The sequence below is a fragment of the Podarcis gaigeae genome (assembly GCF_964106915.1).
Source record: "Podarcis gaigeae genome assembly, chromosome: 2".
Taxonomy (NCBI): domain Eukaryota; kingdom Metazoa; phylum Chordata; class Lepidosauria; order Squamata; family Lacertidae; genus Podarcis; species Podarcis gaigeae.
This window is the reverse complement of record NC_139679.1, coordinates 115,057,123-115,071,125: the sequence shown is the minus strand read 5'-3', so window position 1 is coordinate 115,071,125 and position 14,003 is coordinate 115,057,123. Positions and strand designations below refer to the sequence as shown.

At 46.7% G+C, this 14,003-nt stretch overlaps 1 protein-coding gene across 1 annotated transcript in view; it reads left to right on the top strand.

The window, feature by feature from the left end:
- The window catches only part of LOC310837260 (uncharacterized protein), a 29,683-nt gene extending 15,680 nt beyond the window's left edge, over positions 1-14,003 (top strand). The window contains exons 4-5 of the mRNA XM_083723509.1: positions 7,997-8,123; positions 10,781-14,003. Coding sequence (XP_083579635.1) covers positions 7,997-8,123; positions 10,781-12,768 — 2,115 coding nt within the window. The 3' untranslated portion in view covers positions 12,769-14,003. The remainder of the gene's footprint in view (positions 1-7,996; positions 8,124-10,780) is intronic.

Below are 14,003 nucleotides of genomic sequence, written 5' to 3'. Positions count from 1 at the left end.
GGCCAGGGCCTTTTCAGTACTGGCCCCGACTTGGTGGAACGCTCTGTCACAAGAGACTAGGGCCCTGTGGCACTTGACATCTTTCCGCAGGGCCTGCAAGACAGAGCTGTTCCGCCTGACCTTTGGTTTGGACTCAGTGTGACCCTTATGTTTCCCTCCCCTTATGGTTTGGATCTATGGGCTACTTTTAAAATGAGGCTGAATTTTAAATTATATTTTAACCTGTATTTTAAATTGGGGTTTTGTGTTGGTTTTTTTTGTAATTTTACTGGTGTTAGCCGCCCTGAGCCCGGCTCTGGCCGGGGAGGGCAGGATATAAATAAAAAATTATTATTATTATTATTATTATTCACCCAGGAAGGACAGGGGAAAGACTGAATCATAGAATTGTAGAGATGGAAGGGCCCCATCACCCAAGCCTAGCTAGGTAGATAAAAAAAGAAACATGACATTGGATAAGGCAGGCTTCTGATTTTCCAGCTGATTTGTAAAAAATAAGGCACAGAGATTAAGTTTCCTTTGAATCTCCTCCCCCAAACAATGCTTCATTTTGCTTTATGGTGAGAACAGCCCAGACTCCAGGACTTCAATAAATCATGAAAAGTCTCAGTGGGAGGTTCTCGGATGTGCACAAACCACTGGGTCATTACCATATATTGGAGGGAAAACAGCTTTTTATGAATGGCAGGCTCCAGTCCTGTACACACATTAACATATATACTGCTTGATATTTTAAGTATAGTAAGCCTGCAATTTACGTTACTGTCAGGACTGCTGCTAGGTCCCAGCTCACAGAGGACCAACGCCCAGTGGATGTTATATACAAAAGTCTTTATTAAAGTCTAGTTTCCATTTCCAAGCTCTGGGCGCGCAGACCCACGTCTCGACGCTAGACCGGCTAAGTCCCCTCTGACTCACTGTTCCACCCACACCAGTTTAAGATTCTAGCCCGGCTCCACCTCCTACGCTGTTCTTTCCTTTGCTGGGTCCTTCTGCCCTCTGGGGTTCCCTCCTTCCTGGACTCCTCTGACGCTGAGCCTCCTGAGTCTTGCCCCTCCCTCCGGCGGGCTTTAGGACCTGGCTCCCTTCCCGGGCTCCCCGCTGTGCCGCGCTCCTGTACATTTGAACTTGGCACGCGCGCCCAGCCGGTGACTTTCCTTCTGACCATTTCCCCGCTTCCTGATGTGGGCGTTGCCAAACCTGACTCCTCTCCTCCTTCTGGTGGTGAGGACACTGGTCCCGACTCCTGGGACTCCCCCTCCCCACTGCGCTCTGGTGGAGAAGCTGGTCCTGATTTCCAACTGCTGCTCAGGGACTCCCCGCTGGCCCCTTCCTCCTGGGGCTTCCCCCCTGGAGCCCCCCTTGCTCTGGCCACCGGCGCTCCCTTCTGTGAGTCCTCCGATTCGCTAGAGAGGCTTGTGGAATAACTCTGGCCACTGTCACTGCCTGCGCCCCCCTCGTACTCCTCCTCCTCACTCTCCATTTGCTCCCCCTCCTGTGTCTCTCCTTCTGAACCCCTGACAGTTACGTTTCAGGGATCAGGCTTGGGGGTTTCAAGCACATAAAACAAGGTCCAGTCTTCTGGCTCAGGAAAAGCCTGGGCAAAAAGCTAAGTCCTTGCAATATATCCCAAGTAAGTGTTAATTATTTAACTCTAAGTTTGCATGCATTTGATTGCACCACACCATAGCCTGCTTTACAAACTATGGCTTACTGTAAATGAGAAAGCATGGTGTTCATCTTTTAGTGAGGTGAGGTAGGATTTAACAGAATCATAGAATTGTAGACTTGGAAGGGACCTCGACAGTCATCTTAGCCCAACCCCCAACCCCCCGGTCCTTATTATAGTTGCTGGATTAGCACTTTTAGGATTTTTTTTTCCATTGCATTTTTCCTGTGTAATTTTTTTTTTAATCAATTATCAAGTTCTGTAGTTTGTAGATCTGTGAGTCGCTTTGAGCCATCTTGTGGAAAGTGATCAATAAATATAATTAATAATAATAATAATAATAATAATAATAATAATAATAATAAATGAGCTAAGGTAATGCTTCAGGGATCTTTTCACACTAGGGAATGTACAGGTCATGTTTGTGTTTCCTATATGTATCTGGCTGACCACTGTGGAACAGAACGCAGGACTGGGACTCTCCCGGTGCAATGGTGCAGCCATCCCCTATTCTTTGCTCCTACAATCTGGTAATTCGGAGATATACTGTCACCGGCCCTGGAGGCTCCATTTGGCTTCTTCTAGTAGCACTGAGCCTCTTGGGCTTGCCGATCAGAAGGTCGGTGGTTCGAATCCCTGCAACAGAGTGAGCTCCCGTTGCTCGGTCCCAGCTCCTGCCAACCTAGCAGTTAGAAAGCACGTCAAAGTGCAAGTAGATAAATAGGTACCACTCCGGCGGGAAGGTAAACGGTGTTTCCTTGCGCTGCTCTGGTTCGCCAGAAGAGGCTTAGTTATGCTGGCCACATGCCCCGGAAAAACTGTCTGCGGACAAATGCCAGCTCCCTCAGCCAGTAAAGCAAGATGAGCGCCGCAACCCCAGAGCCGTCTGCGGCTGGACTTAACTGTCAGGGGTCCAGTTACAGATAGGTAGCCGTGTTGGTCTGCCATAGTCAAAACAAAAAAATTCCTTCCAGTAGCACCTTAAAGACCAACTAAGTCAGTTCTTTCTATGAGCTTTCGTGTGCATGCACACTTCTTCAGATACACTGAAGGGGTCCTTTACCTTTAGTAGCTGCTGACAGACCTGGCCTCCAGCCTTTCAAACATTTCCTGGTCCCGTTGATAAGGCAATGCCTCCTTTCTCATTCTGAACTCGGATGAGGGTCTGCTGCAGTTTTGCGCATCAGTTTCCGATTTCTCACCCGCAACACCATCCGCTCCTGTTAGGCTGCCGTCCCAGATCCAGACAAGGGTTGCGCTGGTCGGCTGAGAAGGCGGTGGGTTGTTGGGGGGGGGGGAGAAGTCTTTGGGGCCGCCACAAATCACGTTTCTTGGCTGTTGGTTGACCAGATGGTCCCCAGCTCCTTCCTTGGGACCGAGGAGAGGGGAGGAGTTTGCCCTCCGGAATCCTTTCTGCTCAGTCCGGCGGGGTTGAGCTTCCTATAGGGACAGAGGCAGAGCAAAGAGACAACAGATTCCCCGGGAGCGGAAAGAAACCCCTCGATTCCCGAACTTATTTTGCATCCAGACTGGCGCGCGCTCTCCAGGACGCAGTGAGTGGATCTGGGCTGGATCAGTACTTTAGATGTGGGTGAGAAAGAAAGAAAGGCGAAGGAAGAGGAGGAGTTTGTTTTGTTTTGCCGTGGGAACAGAGGGTGCCAGCATGGAGCAAGGCAGCGAGAAGGGACTTAGGTAGGTGGGCAGGGAAATGGGAGAGCGGGGGCCTCGGCCTTCGTATTCAAGTAATTTCGTTGTCCCTGAGAGGGGGCAGTGACAATAAAGATATTATTATATTATTATTATTCCCAGCGACTCCATTGCGCCGGAGACGGTGCGCTCTTTCCGGCGCTGCGCAGGGTCGCCAAAGGGGCCACGTGCAACTCAGCAAGGGGGCGCGTTTAGGGTGATGCTCTCTGCCTTTCTTTGGCTGCCAACCCATTTAAAGCACACCCCCCCCCCCAAAGAATCCCGAGAGATGTCCCTCACATAGTACAGTTCCCAGCATCTCGGCCAACTGCAGTTCCCAGGGTCCTTTTGTTTGTTTGGTGGGTGGCATGCGCTTTAAACGGTGGGTGTGCACAGTCTTTGTGGGTCAAGGCGGAAGAGGGCTCGGATGGATGGATAGCTGGGCGGTCCTTGCTGGGAACGTTTGGACCTGATGATCTCGAAGTGGGATGTGAGCTGTTTGTTGTTTTTGTTTACTAATGGAGAAGTGTGCATTTTGTTTACTAATGGAGAAGTGTACTAATGGAGAAGTATCTGAAGAAGTGTGCATGCACACGAAAGCTCATACCTAGAACTAACTTAGTTGGTCTTTAAGGTGCTACTGGAAGGAATTTTTTGTTTTGTACTAATGGAGAGACCGCCTTACGCCTTACATGGGAGGGAGAGAAGTTCTGAAAATAGCAGAAGCAACTGGGAGCAGGGTTCCCACTGTGGCTGCTTCTGTTTTTGGGGAACACCCCTGGAGATGACAGGTGCCAACTATTTGTAGTTTCTGGAAACAATCGGAGACATTTTTGTCTCGACAAGCTTTCGCAGCTAGATATAGGTATGGATATATATGGTCTCTGCCTTGGGTGTTTATTTGTCTTCTTTTTAAACCTATTTTAGGTTGCTTTCATTATATGCTTGTAAATTGCCCTAAGGCTTATGCAAAAGGCAATTCATGCAGTAATAAAAGAAATGTATTTTATTAACTGAGGTGATATAGGCATCCCATAACATAAGCTCACGAACCAAATTCCACTAAAAGAATACAATGTATAAAATGCTGAAGGGTGTTATAGACTAAAGGCACAATCAAAATACAGATTTATATATTTTTTATGCTAAGTCAGGGATGAGAAAGCTATAGCCGTTGGCATGTTTTTGGACTATAATGCTCATCATCCCTCACCAGTGAGGGGACTTATTTCAATAAATGAACTCCTATAGCCCATGGCGACTGCAGCTTGTATTTAGCTCTGTGGCTCATGTTTTCCTCAGCTGGGTTTTATCTGATCCTGGGGATTTGAGTTGCACCATTGTTGTACGGACCTCCGGAACGAATTAAGTACTTAACCCGAGGTACCACTATACTGGTCATTGATGGAAATAAAGAGAGTGATTGATTGCATTATGCCTGCAATTTTAAGCATTATCTTATAAGCAAATAAGGTGGTGTCCAGCTAACATGCCCCACAGCAAAAGGATTTCTGCTTGTACAAGGGGACTCCCCCCCCATTCTTCCCCCTCCCCAGATTTGCTCTGGAGGGTTGGGGAGTAAACCCCCGTAACAGTTTTGAGGAGGCGAGGAGAAGAGGGGAGTTCTGTTGCACAAGCAGAAACCCTTGTGCTGACAGGCGTACTTGGCGCTAAGTCTCAAACAACCCATGGCAAACACATTCTCCAAATGTGGATCCTTATGTAGCCAAAACAGCAGCATCTACAGTGGTACCTTGGGTTAAGTACTTAATTCGTTTCGTAGGTCTGTTCTTAACCTGAAACTGTTCTTAACCTGAAGCACCGCTTTAGCTAATGGGGCCTCCTGCTGCTGCTGCGCCGCCGAAGCACGATTTCTGTTCTCATCCTGAAGCAAAGTTTTTAACCTGAGGCACTATTTCTGGGTTAGCGGAGTCTGTAACCTGAAGCGTATGTAACCTGACGTACCACTGTACACTCAAGGGGAAGGTTTTCAGCCAACTTGGGTGAACACCAAGGTTTTCAGAAGCACAAAATAAATTTTACGAGGTGGGAACTTGGAGAAAGGGACTTGCTGGAATCTAAGAAATGAGTCATTTTTTTCTGCCCAATATTTCATGGAAAGAGTTCACTTCTTAAATAAAGGGAGGACTCCTCAAATTTGTAGTTCTCAAATTAATGCCCTTAAATGATGCCATGAAAGGAACACATGAAGCTGCCTCGAGAGAAGATATTTTGTCCACCCATCTGCACATTGCTTTTGCTGCCAGTGATCATATAGGGTCTGTGGGTCACTATGTCTTTCCTTCGAAACATTGTTAGCAGCTCACAGACATACACAATGTCAGTGTTTCTGTTTTAATGTTTTGCTAGATTTTTATTGTATTTTGATATTGGGTATTGATTTCTTTGCTTGTGCTCATTTGTGTACAGTGATACCTTGGGTTACAGACGCTTCAGGTTACAGACTCCGCTAATCCAGAAATAGTACCTTGGGTTAAGAACTTTGCTTCAGGATGAGAACAGAAATCGCGCAGTGGCGGCAGCGGGAGGCCCCATTAGCTAAAGTGTTACCTCAGGTTAAGAACAGTTTCAGGTTAAGAATGGACCTCCAGAACAAATTAGGTTCTTAACCTGAGGTACCACTGTAAACTGCTTGGGGCTTCTGTTCCATTAAGTGTTATATAAGTTATTAAAATGAAATGAAATTAAGGCCCTCCCACAAACACCTCAATGAGGACTTAGCGTGTTCCTTGGAACGCTGACTGTTGTTGTTGGGAATGGAATGGAGAATCCTGGGAAAGAGATTGGCAGCTTGGCTAGAACCTTGAATAGGAGCGCTCCACATTGCCAAATTGTTGCTTTTTACTTTGATAATCTCATTTGCCTCCAGCCATAGCAGATTTCCCAAACAAAGATACACAGAGCTCACATGTGATCTCAAACCGTTTTCTTTAGGTTCCTATGAATGTGTTAGCCCAATGGCATGGCTGCTTGCTTTCTGTACTGGTTAGCTACGGTAAGCAGTGTTTGAAATTAGCCAGGCGCCAGGCGCACTTTGCACCTGGCTTTTCACCACTCGTAACCAGGTGAAGATGCCTGGCCTCCCCCATCTGGGGATGATGATAATAATAATAATAATAATAATAATAATAATAATAATAATAATAATAATAATTTATTATTTATACCCCGTCCATCTGGCTGAGTTTCCCCAGCCACTCCAGGTGGCTTCCAATCAAGTGTTAAAAACAATACAGCATTAAATATTAAAAACCTGCCTAAATTGTGGGTAGATTGAGTTAGTGTAATGAAATAGGCTGAGTCAGGAACAGTTAGGGGCTAGGCAGACAAGTAAACACCTGAGAGGTGGTTAGTGAGTGAGAGCAGGTAGTGAAAGTTATAGGTCTGGATAGGCACTCCATGAATGTAATTGACTGATACTGTTTGTGAAACGACACACTTGTTAAAGTGCAATAAATAAACGAGAGTTTATGTTTCAATTTAACCCTGACTGGACTCAGTATTGTCCCAGGCAGGGCCTGGGTGGTGGCAGCAAGAAATAAAATAGTGGCACAGGGATCACTAGACGGTGAAACAATTCAATCTACCTTGGATCTGGGCTGTTTTCACACACTAATACCCTCACCCTGTAGAATTCTATCAGTTATATTTTATCCGCAAAAGCAGAATGGATTTCTGGAACCAAGTGGCTTTTTCTGTGCAGCCTGAGCAGTCACCATTAAGAAAAAGATACTTTCCCAAAAAGACCTGAAGCTTTTCTACTGGGATTGATTGGAAAGGAAATCGGAAAAAAAGATAAAAACCTCTTTTTATATGCTATGACAGCAGCCAGAAATATATTAGCTCAGAATTGGAAAACAGACATAGTACCGAATATAATGGACTGGCAGGTTAAAATGATGGACTACACAGAACTGGCCAGACTATCAGGAAAATTAAGAGATCAGGACGAGCAGAAGCTTCAAGAAAATTGGAGTAAATATTTGATGTATATAAGAAACAATTGTAAATCTTTGAAGACACTGGTAGGGTTGGAATAACTCTTACAGCATGTAGTTGATAATATGATATATAAAGTACGTGACATTAGAATTTTATTTGATACTTACCAAAGAAATGGAGGGAACTCAGAGGCATGATAGAGCCTAAGTTAAATATGTACCCTATATATGTGCATTTATGAATGTATGTATGTTTATTGAAAATCAAGAAAAAAATAATTTGCAAAGAAGAAAAGAAAAAGAGGTCGGAATAGGCCAATATATATGTGGACTGTCCCTGGATCTAGAGGTTTTTCTTCTTTAAGTTCTCAACGCTGTAGAGCCCTAGGTCAAGGTTGTCATCTGAACTAGCCATATGTTTAACTGGGAATCAATCACAATCCGTCCATCATTTGGAAAATAAGACTTTAGCACCGTCTTGCCCCATAATGGCAACTGGACATTCCGTTTTGGCGACCTCCACCTTGGAGCCATTTGGCGCCCAGCTTATATATCTGAGTTTCTAACGCTGTGTAAGTGTGCCTGGTGTGAGCTAGACCCCATTTTAACCCTGCATGCAAAGCTGGTTGAAAATCAGGCGTCGCACAATGCCTGACCGGACAGCAATGTTGTCTTTCAGATGCCAGTGAATTTCAAAGAGGTTGCGGTGCATTTCCCCGGCGATCAAGGGCCTCTGCTGGATCCAGATCAAAGAATCCTGCACAACAGCATCATGCCAGAGAATGATGGGAATGTGGCCTTTCTGGGTAAAGAGCCCTTCATCCTTTCTCAGTAGATATCTGGGTAGTCTTAGATGTATAATTGCTTCTGTTTGCAACGTTCAGTGGTGTGTGTGTTTGTGTTGATGCTTAAAGGTCGTGGTCGACTCTGGGGTTGCGGCGCTCATCTCGCTTTATTGGTGTACAGCTTCCGGGTCATGTGGCCAGCATGACTAAGCCGCTTCTGGCGAACCAGAGCAGCACACGGAAACGCCGTTTACCTTCCTGCCGGAGCGGTACCTATTTATCTACTTGCACTTTGACGTGCTTTCAAACTGCTAGGTTGGCAGGAGCAGGGACCGAGCAACGGGAGCTCACCCTGTCGCGGGGATTTGAACCGCCGACCTTCAGATCGGCAAGTTCTAGGCTCTGTGGTTTAACCCACAGCGCCACCTGCGTCCCATGTTGATGCTTAGGGCAGCCAAAATGGCACTGCCTGCAAACAAGGAGGAGCTATTGGCAAGCTCAGGGGACCCCCAAGACTTCCAGAGAAAAAGGCATTGGGGGTAGGTAAACTGAGGAGGGGACCCCAAAACAACCCAGTGAGAATGCTTATTGTTTGAGGTGGGGGTGGGGACATCTCGGGTGGGCGGGGCCAGAGGCAAAGGTGGACTCAGCAATAGATGTAAATTTTGCCTTTGTGCCATAGGCAATAGTCCCACACCCCACCCTTGTCTTCTAGCCAGGCAACCAAGAGACATTATCAGAGTTTAAGGACACAAAATGCTTGATGAGTGTGTGAAGGGAGGGGAAGTTGCTGGGGAGGGTCCTGAGGGCCAGATAGAAAGGCTTGGAGGGCCACATTTGATCTCCGGAGGCCCAGGGTTCCCCATCCCCTAGATACATCTTACCTTCTGTAATCATAGGAACACAGGTGTCAAATGTCACTTTTCTAGATTTATTTTATATTTCTATAATGATGTTCCAGCCTTGTTTTCTCATAAGAGACTATCAAACTACAGTGGTACCTCGGGTTACATACGCTTCCGGTTACATACGCTTCAGGTTACAGACTCCGCTAACCCAGAAATAGTGCTTCAGGTTAAGAACTTTGCTTCAGGATTAGAACAGAAATCGTGCTTCGGCGGCGCGGCAGCAGCAGGAGGCCCCATTAGCTAAAGCGGTGCTTCAGGTTAAGAACAGTTTCAGGTTAAGTACGGGCCTCCGGAACGAATTAAGTACTTAACCCGAGGTACCACTGTACTTGGTGAGTGCTCAGCTATAATGTGGTCCAAGGCACCTGTGTTATCACAGAAGTATCCATGGGGCATTTCATGCCTCTTACTTAAAACCTAGCGCATGAAATGTGCCTTGCAGTAGCAGCCAGCACACTTTAGGAAGCAAGCCAGGACAGTTTATGAACAGAAGGTGCTAAACGGCCCCACTAGGAGTTGCCTGGGTGACTCAGAAAGTGATCTGTGCCATTCTGTGCGTATTTACTTGAATGTAACTCCCACTGAGTTCACTGAGGCTTATTCCCAGCAAAGTATGGTGTGTGTGTGTGTATGATTGCAGCCTTATTGCGACATGAGCTTTCAAAAGCCACAGCAGTATCCTCCCGACTCATTTCTGCTGTCCTCTTCTTTTAATTTGATTTTATTGGCTTCCTACTACAAAAGCAATTACAAAACATTTGCGAAACATTTTGCTAACTTTAGGCAAAGTACAATTTTTAGAAAAAGAAGAACCGGATCTCGAGAGGGTATAATACAAATGTTGTGTTTTTGTCAGCCCATAATAATAGGATGAGGGACACGGGTGGTGCTGTGGGTTAAACCACAGAGCCTAGCACTTGCCGATCGGCGGTTCGAATCCCCGCGACGGGGTGAGCTCCCGTTGCTCGGTCCCTGCTCCTGCCAACCTAGCAGTTCGAAAGCATGTCAAAGTGCAAGTAGATAAATAGGTACTGCTCCGGCAGGAAGGTAAACGGTGTTTCTGTGCGCTGCTCTGGTTCGCCAGAAGCGGCTTAGTCATGCTGGCCACATGACCTGGAAGCTGAACTCCCTCGGCCAGTAAAGCGAGATGAGTGCTGCAACCCCAGATCGGCCATGACTGGACCTAATGGTCAGGGGTCTCTTTACCTTTAATAATAGGATAGACAGGTTGGACTGTGGGAATATGGTCATTTGTCCATAAGAGCATGGGCAAAAGTTTATTATTGCAAGGATGATTTCCTAGCAGAAAGCATTGCTTGGAGCATGATCAATGCGTGGAGAGCTCATGCCATCCAATGATTGGTCCACGTAGCGTAGCATGATCAACTTCGTGGTCTGGTGTGAGAACATGAGACTAATGTATTGTATTGTCTTTTATCTGCTGACTGAGGCAAAGCTCTCTCCTTGAATTTGTATCTTTTCGTGGACACACAATAAAGGTTGGGGCAGCAGCAGCTTCTAGAGAGAGCTGCGGCCAGATTTCTGCAACCCATCTTGGTGTGAGACTGATTATTTACAGACGGCAAGCAGGTTCTCAACATTGGACCAGGCAAATAGTTTTGATATAAGTTTTCGCCAGTAACTGAAATACGTTTGTTTACTTTTGGAGCCATTCCACTAGTTATAAACCATTCAGTTATTTCCCCCCCAAAATCTCCTGACTCATTTCTGAATAAGCATCAGGTCATGATTATCTGTTTCTTCTAACAGGTGATGGGCAGGCAGATGCGAACGAAGAGGATATGCAGATGCAAAGTTCTGAGCAAGACAAACCAACGGGGCCGTCACCGGGATTAGCAGGAGAAGCAGTTTCCCAGTGCCTTGAGAGAAGAGAGACGGTGCTAAATCATCGCAGGGCTGAGAGGCAGCTGGACCACCACCTGTCAAGGAGAACGGCTAGTGCCATTCCTAGTGGGGGTGGCCCCCAGGATCTCCGCAAAGGCCCAGCACGGAAGCGAAAACGCAGGTCTCAGGGCCCAAGGACGTGCAATGAGTGTGGGAAGACCTTCGCTCAGGCCTCGAACCTTCTGGCACATAAACGAATCCACACAGGCGAGAAGCCATATAAATGTGTGCACTGTGGGAAAAGCTTCACCGAGCGGTCCAATCGTAACAGGCACCAGAGGACGCATTCCGGAGAGAAACCGTATCAGTGTGTCGACTGCGGGAAAAGTTTTAGCTTCCGATCGGACCTTATTAGACACGGGATTACCCATACAGGAGAGAGACCGTATAAATGTTCAGACTGTGGGAAAAGCTTCAGTCACGCCTCCACTCTGATTAGACATGAGAATATCCATACAGGAGAAAAGCCCTATTCCTGTACAGACTGTGGGAAAAGCTTCACGCAGAGCTCATCCCTTCTAGCACATAAGAGACTCCACACAGGAGAGACGCCCTTCCTGTGCCCCGTTTGCGGGGAGAGCTTTAACTGGAAGTCGCACCTTGTCACACATAAGAGAACCCACACAGGGGAGAGACCGTACAAGTGTGCGAAGTGTGGGAAGAGCTTCATCGAGAAGTCGAAACTGAATAGACACCAGAGAACCCATCTGGAAAAAGAACTTTACGAATGCGCAGAGTGTGGGAGGATTTTTAGCATCCGTTCCAACCTCCTTCGGCACGAGACCGCCCACAGAGGAGAGAAGTCGTTTACGTGCTTCAGCTGTGGGAAAAGCTTCAACCAGTCGTCAAAGCTGATGAGGCATGAGAGGATCCACACGGGAGAGAAACCCTACTCCTGCGCCGACTGCGGGAAAAGTTTCAGCCAGACCTCTGAGCTCCTCCGACACGAGAGGATCCACACGGGAGAGAAGCCATATAAATGCACCGTCTGTGGGAAGTGCTTCAACCGGAGGTCACACCTGAACACCCACGGGGCGACCCACGTTGGAGGCCAGCCTTACAAATGGCCAGACAACGGAGCGAGCTACGAAAACGGTTCCCTCCTTGTGGCAAACGTGAATCCGCCTGAACAGTTCTATGTGGGGAACCAGTCCTATAAATGCTTAGAGGGCGAGAAGGACTATGGTTGTGGCTCCCTCCTCGTCGCAGGCATGAATTCGCATGGGCAAGCACATATAGAAGGCCAGCTGTACGAATGGCCAAACACTGAGACCAGCTACAGTCACTGCTCCCTTCTCATTACTAGTGTCAGTCCACAAGAAGGAATCCATGCGCAGGAACAGAAATACAGGTGCGCGGACAACGACACGAGCTGCAGCCGCGGTGGCCCGTTTTATCTAACCAGCGCAAATGTCCATGAGGGGATCGTTGCGGGAGGTCAAGCATATATATGTCGGAGTGGCAATGAAGAAAGCCATAAGGGTCCCTCGCTCCTTACAACGGACGCAGGCAACCGGAGAGAAGAGAAGGTGTTTAAGTGTTCGGAGTGCGGGAAGTGCTTTAACTGGAAGTCGCACTTTGTTAGGCACAAGAGAATCCATACGGGAGAAAAGCCGTACTGCTGTCCGGACTGTGGGAAAAGCTTCAATCGGAGGTCGCACCTTGTCAGGCATGGGAGGACTCACGCAGGACTGAGGCCGTATGCTGAAGAGGAAACTTTGGTTCAGAATCTGGCCATCTCGAACCCAAGTGAATCTGTGCCTGAGGGAAATGGTATAAACACACAGCCTTCTCATGTTGCATTACAGACCGGCGAAGTCATGCGGGAGACAAACCTTATGAATATTCTGTGACATACCTTATTGCACATTAAAGAACCCAGATGGGGAGGAAACCTATGGCAGGGGAACTTCCCTTTGTGCATCATTTCTTCCTAGACACAGGATACACACACAGGGGAAACCACAGTGAAATTAGTCTACACCAAGGGTGGAAGAGGTGGTTAAGGTATTCCTAGACTGCTAGTACTTAAGTTGCCCATGAGAGGACCATATGATTGTTTGAGCATCTGGCTGTGTGATTGACTCCAGCACATGCACACCCTATGTAAATACGGCACTATACTGCACAAGCATGTGTGATCTTTGCGTACAGTGGTACCTCGGGTTACACACGCTTCAGGTTACATACGCTTCAGGTTAAAGACTCCGCTAACCCAGAAATAGTGCTTCAAGTTAAGAACTTTACTTCAGGATGAGAACAGAAATCGTGCTCCGGCGGCGCAGCAGCAGCAGGAGGCCACCTTAGCTAAAGTGGTACCTCAGGTTAAAAACAGTTTCAGGTTAAGAACGGACCTCCGGAACGAATTAAGTACTTAACCCGAGGTACCACTGTATAGGGTTATTGCCAATGCAACTCCTGCTCAGAGTAGACCCACTGAAATTAAGACACCTAAGTTAGGACTGTCCATCAGTTTCAATAGGTCTGTGTCAAGTAGGACTGGCACTAATTACAACTCATAATAATGTACCTCCTGTGTTAAAAGCCTTTCTGTGTACCAAGCGGATAATGTGCTAACTGACCTGTGTGGTTCAGGGATAGTGAATCTGCAGCCTTCTGAATGTTATATCCACAAACATTCTTATAAATCATTTCACTTTTATTTACATAAATCCCTTTGCATTAGGCACATTCACACACACATTACATTGAACCACAAACAGGACAGTTGCTAAACTGTTTCCCTCCCCACCCCAGACAGCTAAGTATATTGTGAAATGGGGAATAATGGGTATGGAAAATGGTATTTTTATGCCCATTTCCATCTATTATTCTTGCAATATTTCTGCTCGCTCTGCCAAGGACATAAAAATGCTGCTTGTAGTTCGCTTCTTTTGTAGTGTTAATGATTTTCTGCATTCCTTTCTAAAACTGCCTCTAGAATTGTATTGAAATACATTGTCTTCCAAGAAAGCAATTCTTTCACCACACAAGTCTGGACTCTGTGAGCTGATCTGTAATATAGGGCATTAAAGAGGGGTTTGGGTTTCCCCCCCTGACAATTTTTATTAAACTTGTTTTAGATGAA